This window comes from Oryzias melastigma, linkage group LG3 (genome assembly GCF_002922805.2).
Source record: "Oryzias melastigma strain HK-1 linkage group LG3, ASM292280v2, whole genome shotgun sequence".
Classification (NCBI taxonomy): Eukaryota; Metazoa; Chordata; class Actinopteri; order Beloniformes; family Adrianichthyidae; genus Oryzias; species Oryzias melastigma.
In genome coordinates, this window is record NC_050514.1 from 18,925,890 (window position 1) to 18,933,725 (window position 7,836).

Below are 7,836 nucleotides of genomic sequence, written 5' to 3' on the forward strand. Positions count from 1 at the left end.
TTCTGGATCGCAGGTTCTTCTGATAATCAGCTGAAGCCCACAGTTGTCTCTTTTGCTGGTCCATCTTCTCCTGCCACATTTGCGTTGATCTCTGTGAACAACCAGCCATCTTAGCTATGAACTTCTGTGGCTTACCCAGACTATGGAAGGGGTCAATGATGGTCTTCTGATTAGTAGTTAAGTCTAAAGTCTTCCCCATATTGAACCAAGCTGAACCAAAATCTGTGAAGCCTGTGCAGGTGCTTTGAATTTAGTAGATGATTCGTTGGTGCCCTGCAAAATGTAGTATTCTTATTTTCTGAAATCCAGTTTTTGTGGGTTTTATGAGCTTTAACCTCAATTTATGTAAAACAAACAAATAGTTGCAATCAAATAAACAGAAAGATCTGACTCTATATTCTACGAAAGATACATGTTTCTTTATTATTTTGAAAAGGTCAGAAGGTGTTTGAAGCTCCACTGCCTGTAGTAAGAAGCTCCGCCTGCAGGGGGCGCCGGACCCCAGCGTCCACGTTGACCTACAGAGGTGATTAATTGACTCCGTCCATCCCAGAGGAGGGAAACTGCCCTCCTGCATCTCTGACCACTAGTCCTCTCCGTCAGTAGAGTGCAGCTCAAGTGGAGGAAGCAAGCATGCGAGAGTAGCTAGGATGCGTGGACAATGGCGCCGGTTAAAGGGAAACTATATCAGCGTTTGCTGCTGTTCGTGCTCGTGTTTCTTCCAATCTCAGGTGAGCAGCTGTTTCATTAAGATGTTCAATTAAATAATTAAAACGCGGCTCGGAACTGTCGGCGTCACGTGCGTGGCTGTGTGTGGCGCCACGACTAACTTAAGAGTGGTTTGGGTTTAACTTGGTTAAAAGCTCAACATTTTAATGAAGTTGTTTCCAAACTGACCGTAAGGAGAGACTTCACCGATAGGTTTTCAAAAGTGAATTTGATCATTTACATGCATTTTTGACACTAAACCCAGACTGTTTAGCCTTTAATTGTGCCTCAGCTTCTTGCATATTTAATTGTGAAATAACAAAAAAGTTAAAAATGAGTTTTTTATTATCATTTTAGCCTTACCTGTCTTGAAAAAATATATTTTTTACTTGTTTTTTTTGCAGTTTACTTGCAGAAAGCCCCAGTTAAGTTATAATGAAAAGCTAATACTAGAAGAGGAGTACTTAAATGAAAATATTATCGTTTGATATGACTTGATTTGGGTTATTTCAAGTATAAATTGTAGACAATACTACAAGAAGAAATGCACTGATTAAAAAACAAACAAACAAAAAGCAAAAATAAAAGAAGAAAAGGCAATCGTCTTAATAGTGTAATTACTCATCATAGATGATTATTGCAGTAATACATACACTTGGTCACATTATACGAATTAAATATAGTAACCAAAGTCAGGTAGAGTTAGATTTATTGTTTGAAAAGAAGTAAGAAAAGACAAACTTTTATAATTCCACCCTTGCTCGAGTTATTTCATTTTCATATATTTGTAGAGTGGTCATAGTGCAGATTTATTTTGTCAAAATAGCTTATTGATTATCATCAGAAAACATTCTTTCATAAGTTCAGTAAATATTACTTCTCGTAATACTCATAGATTATCATCAAAATCATAACAGAAAAAGTTTAGAGGGGATTTCTCCATGTTTTGTTCCTTTTTATGGTTTGGTAACACCTTGTCTGCTATGAAAACAGCAACGCGGTATTTATTTATTTGAATATATAAGTGATGTTTGGAGTCCAGCTAAACCAAAGGGACTATGGGATGTATTTGTTTGACCTACTGTAATGGCAGTGTTGGCCTTCAGCTGACACTTTGAGTCGCTTTTCCGTTTGACAAACCGCCCAACCTTGTATTTTCCTGTCACGGTTGCATCCACTTTCACCCACTTAAAGTATAATGTGCCACAGCCCTTAACTAATGTAATTACCTGCTCCTGAAAAGTCGATGCAACCTGGCGTGTAAATACTTTAAATTCTTAGTTGGCCTCCTGGCAGAGAGGGTCTTGCTCGTGTGTACGTCGTCTTCTGACCCTCTTGTCTTTGTTTCTGCAGGTATTTTAGGCTTTAGTGAATTATTTTTCACCAAGGAGCCCCGTGATGTGACTGTCATGAGGAAGGAGGCAGTTATCTTGGACTGCCAAGCACGAGGAGAGGCCCCCGTTCACATCCGATGGCTCAAGAGCGGATTAAAGCTGGTGGAGAGTGAACGGGTGTACCTGCTGCCCAATGGCTCCCTTTACTTTTCAGAGGTGGAGAGCAGAAGAGGAGACAAATCAGATGAAGGGTGCTATCAGTGCCTTGCTCAGAACAAGTATGGAACAATCCTGAGCCAGAAAGCCCGTCTTACAATCGCAAGTGAGTTTTTTTTTTCTAAAATTTAAACTATTTTTGTGCACAAATAATCCCAATATGTTGCCTTTGTGTTGACTCATAACTATATATAAATATATATGTGTATGTGTTTGCTGCCCATTCTTGCACCTAAATCAAGTCTGTTGAAAGAGGCACACACAGTCTTCAAAGTTAGAGCTTAAAATGTTGCTTGGAGATGCCTATTGGTGTGTTAATGAATGTGCAGGAGATTTGAAAGGTTAGAAGCTGTCCAGGATCCCAGCCCCTCTATACTAAAGAGCAGATGACCCCTATTTACTGGTCAGGGCTTTCATGTTATTGCACCCCGATCGCTTGAGGAATTGTTCTTTTGGAATGCTTTGTCCTTCACTGCTGGGCAAGTTGGCCTCATGATTTAAAGGGGGAAGCTTCAGGCCGAGATGGTCATGAGGGACCTAATATCTTCTCTTTAGTGCCACCAGGGTGAGGATCAACAGGGGGGTGCTTTAAAATCTAGCTGTTAAATTTAAACTTAATTCTTCATTTTAAAAAAAACCCAGCTATTTCTTCTTTATTATGTTCAGTTTGCAAAGTTTCATGTCAGATTTTCTGTGTCAGTCCAACTAATTGGTGCTTAAAGGAGCACATTCCGATTTATTAATTAATTGAGCAGTTTACTTGTGCAACAGCATGAAGTAAAACGGTGATAAACACTGCCTGTAAGCTTTACTAGTTTGTTTTAAAATGGCACTTAGACCTGCTAGAAGGTCTATCTGGAAGCTCATAAAATTTTCACATACCTGAGAAATGCTTAGTTGAAGGACTCTGGGGCAGCAGTGGGGGTTGACACAAGTGGCAAGTATACAAACACACACACTGACGCACACACACACTAATGTGAATTGCTGCAGTACCGCGGCTTTACTTTGTGTGTCTAAAAGGCCTAAACTTTATTGCAGGCCTTCCCAGGTTAGGAGGGACTGGATGCCTTGCAGACAATTGCTCTCTGCCTCACTACTCCGGTGAAAGAAAAGCTTTTCACTCTGACCAGTTTTGTCCTCAGTGCCTCCCAATAGCACAAAAGAGAAGGGATTCAGTGGGGGCAGTTGTTTTTCCTGAAATCACTGGTCAGAACAACTTTGTTTGGTCACAGCAAAGCTAATTACATTGATTGTAAGAGTTTAATTTAACTGATTTGATTGGAATGCATTTGAAATCAGATCTTTGATGGTTGTTGTTTCTAAGCAAGAAGTTTTGGTTTTTGGGGTGTTATCACGTTCTCATTGGTAGAATATAGGCTATGTCCGAATTCCCATCCTACTCTCTTACTATTAAATAACTGTATAATGCAGGGCTATATAGTGTCCTAGATTTTAACGACATATTTTTATGAATCCACTGTGTTCTGATGTTAAAAATGTGTATAGTTTTTTTTTTTAAATTTCATTTAAACACCTTTTTTTTTCCGCAAAAATTGTTTAAACGCAATGCATTGTGGTCGATATTTGTGAGGTGAAAGATTTTTGATTATCAAACTAAAGATTTTTCATGTCAGAATTTTTATGTTGTCAATATAAGTTAAACAAGTTTACTGATCTTGTGCTTACTTAAAAATACACTTTGTTATAGAAAAGTAAGTCATTCTGTCTTTTAAAGAGAAACATTTCTAAAGGAATGCAGATCTGGGATGCATTTATAATTGTTTTATGATTGAATCGTTTCACTATCAAATTGTTTTATGATTGAATCAGAATCTAATTGAATCGTGATGTACTTGAAGATTCCCACCTCTTGTAGTGAGCATCAATGCACACTGGTTTTTCACAACAACTTCTGGGAAATTTCTAGAGTACTCGATTTTGGAATTGTAGATTTGGACACCACTACAAAATGGTGAACGCACTATGTAGTGTACTATATAGTGAGTAGTGAAGGAATTTGGACATAGCCATAGTGTTGATGGAAGTTGACTTTAAAAGTTACAAAGCACAAAGAAAAAGAATTTGACTCCCAATCTTTATCGCACAACGCTGTCAGCAACCCTTTAATGAATGAATGTGGATTTTTATACCAACCCTTCTAGAGTAGTTTCTTTATACAAAAAAGGTAGAATAGAAAAATATATTCTCTTTGTGCACATGGTTTGTTGTCTAGATGTGTTCAAACATTCATACTGTAGATAAAGCCACAAACCAGTCAGTAAATGGTCTTGTTTTGGTCAAACATAATGTTAAGCAGAGTCATTGATAAACTATATGACAAATGAATGTCCTATTAAATTAATTATGTCTTAATTAATTAAAGTTACAATTTAGCTGGGGAAAAGGCCCTTCTACAAATCAGTTGGAAATCTGATACAAAACATTCAAAAATCACATGGGATTGATAGAAATGCTAAAAGTCCTAAATCATTTTATTTTTTTCTTAATTTGATGCCTCTTACATTGTTTGTGTAATGCTTGATGCACACTGATTGTAAAGGGGCTCTTTATAAATACATTCTCTATATTTTGGCCACTGTTGGCATGTAGACATTTGGAATGTACCCGTGTATCCATGGGCAACCAGATCAAGACTACTTCTTCAAGTAAGGAATGCATTTAAATTGAATTCCTGAGACAGTTAAAGGCTGCAATAAGACAAAAAGTCAACTTGCATGGTGTGAACTTTAATGTTAATGAAAGAAATGCCCTGAAGTTAGACAAGTCAAAGCTTTGAATCCCTGCAGGTTTAGAAATGTCACTATGGTTGCTCTGAATGGCTGGCCTGGAGGTCAGTAGAGGGAGGGAAGAGGACCTAAATCTTCAGTACAATAGTGCTTGATGTTTATTTAACTTTATTTGTTGTTGCTGTTAGTTTTATTTTAACTGCCATTGTAATAATTTAAAAGGTTATAACAACTAGAGCTGTGTTAGAATGTATTTGCACATATTGGCTTCGTACTCCGATCTGATACAGAGGTTCTGAACAATGAGGCCACTGTTTTAGTGGAGGGTTGCTGTTGAGTGATTGGAAAACTTTGGGAGAGATAAGGTCCTGATGGAGGGGGATGAATGCTCTCTCCAGCACGTCTCCCCCCTCCGCCTATCCTGATCTCTGAGAGGTCACGCTGCTCATGGGAATAGGCCTTTGTTTGGCCAGGCCAGTGGTCACTTGGCAGGGTTGCAGCCTGTGTGCAGGAGGAGCACATCTGCCACCCGGATAGTGATTGATTTGTGGGCTTTTTCAGCTTTGCATTCTTCTTTTTGCTTATCAGTCTCCTTTTTTAGAAATATTCAGGGGAGTCATTCAGTGTTGTAGGAAACTCTCACTTCAATGTGAGGTTATCCATAGGAATGCAGGTAGAACGAGGGAACATGAGGGGTTTTTTCGGTGATCCATTCAACTGTAATCAGTCTTCACTGAGATAGCTTGGTTCTGAGGGGTTATTGGTCAAGTGATAGTTATCAATTTAGCATGCAGCCTGGAGAAGCAGGGGAAGATCAATTTTAATGTCTCTAAACAAATATTGGACCTCTGGGGATGAGTTGGAGGAAGGAGGGCTGAGGCAAGCACCACGACTGTCCATGTTTCTGTGCACTTTGGTGCATTCAGTGAGGTTTAGAAGTAGCTGTCTTGAAAATAAAATGTAAAAAAAAGATAGATAGATAGAAAAAAAGTATAGCACAGTTCAAGCAAATGAATATATCATGGAGTCCTTAAATAAACGGTCCACTCCAAAGAAATACTGAAGCATATTAAAACATCAGTTAAGCAAGTATGTTTGCTGCATTGTGTTCTGACTGAGAAAGTGACCACAGAGGGGGATGAACTAATTCCTGGCATTTGTAGGAGAATCTTTGTTTGTGCTTGACCTGTCCACTGACCTGTGGTGTGTTGTGCTGTGGCTCTAGGAAGACCCCATATGCTTCCAGAGAGAGTCCTATATATATCCTTACCAGTTTGGACTGCCACTAAAGGAGCTTTAATAATGAAAGAATGCATTTTTTATTATCCTTGTGACTCTTTTTGTCAAAGATTTATGTCAAACTTAATGCAAACTTTATGATATCTAATCTGCATAAAAGTGACACAATGTAAATATATTGCAACTTCACTTGAAATCAACAAAGCTGGAGAACAGTATAATTGGTTCTTTAGTTAGCTTGTGTGGCTGTTTTGAGCAAAGGTTTGTATCAAGTTAGATACTTTTTAGACTCCTGTCAAATTATCATGGTACTATTGAGTAAGGAGGTAATAATTTTAATTCAATATCAAATGTTGGTACCTAAAGGAATACTTTAGTCCACATCTGCATCCTCAATTCAGGTGATTTTCAGATGCCGTGAGCATCACAACTCATTTATACTGCTTGAGGCTAATTTCAACTCTGTGCACTGACATGTTGTGTATTAGTTAAAGAGATAAACAGGTGAAGAGAGTTAACAGATTAAATAATGAGAGCAAAGTTTCTGAGATAATGTGATAAGTTAAAAAAAAATAGGATAGTTTAGGGGTAGGTATGGAATTGGAGGTATCTGTATTGGCATTGGTATCTAAACTCCTGGAATGATACCCAGCCCCAGTCAGGCCGCTCTCTGTCTGAGTTGAGTTCTAGCCCGGGATTTGTGAAGGTCAGAGGTCAGATTAATGAGAAGGGCAGATGGTCAGAGCTGTTTCTTCAAGCTTTTGGGAGTAAGCTGAGGTATTTGTTCTGTGCTCGAGAAAAGGTAATGTTAACATGTTCAGCCAAAGTTTCATGTTTTTGTACACTGGTGCAAGAAAACACGTGTATGTTGCAATAATCCAACTTATATCTGAGTAAAAAGATGTCAGTAAAATGACTACAATCATTTTACCCACAGATTGGCAAACAAAAGCAGCAGATTTCCTCTCTCTAGGAAAGACAACCACCTATATTTATAGATTTTCTACCTTCTTTCTAGTTTATCATTAAATAAGGCTGTCTTCTCAGTCACTTGAATAAATGGAAGATCAAAGTTGCAAGGCAGGGAGATCAGCACATCTCCCATGTCCTGCAGTCATGTTGTTGCATCACATGGTGTGGTTGTGTGTGTGCAGTTGTGTGAAGGGGGTTTAGCTGTGTCTCCTTTCCTTCTATGTTCACATCAAACAGCCGCAGTGGAGCTAAGGGGTAACAGCTCAAGACTAATTTGATTAAATAGGGCCTTGGTGAGGACATCTGATCTTCACCACCGTTAGCCTTGGAGTATCAGTGAAAACATATTTACATGAGGAAAAATAAAGAGTTGATAGGAACTTTAAGTTTCTGTCTTTTAAAGTTTTCTCTTTAACAGAACTTAAAAACAAGTTTCTATCACATTTGTGGCCTTAATTATTTTTTTAAGTTTCAGCTAAACTCCACTGGCTGCTTTAACGCATTCATCATTCCCTTCACACACACTACAATGCATCTGCAGCAGTTTAAAGCTGAGGTTACCCAGATGTTTGTAAATATTTTGATGTACACGTGAAAGTTAGCATGCTGCCCCGTTT

The 7,836-nt window shown here is 38.4% G+C and overlaps 1 protein-coding gene across 2 annotated transcripts in view; it reads left to right on the forward strand.

The window, feature by feature from the left end:
* Positions 1 to 491: 491 nt before the first annotated feature.
* The window catches only part of prtga (protogenin homolog a (Gallus gallus)), a 24,388-nt gene continuing 17,043 nt past the window's right edge, over positions 492 to 7,836 (forward strand). For both annotated transcript variants that reach the window (XM_036210432.1, XM_024296342.2), the window contains exons 1-2: positions 492 to 731; positions 2,062 to 2,364. In XM_036210432.1, coding sequence (XP_036066325.1) covers positions 662 to 731; positions 2,062 to 2,364 — 373 coding nt within the window. In that variant the 5' untranslated portion in view covers positions 492 to 661. The remainder of the gene's footprint in view (positions 732 to 2,061; positions 2,365 to 7,836) is intronic.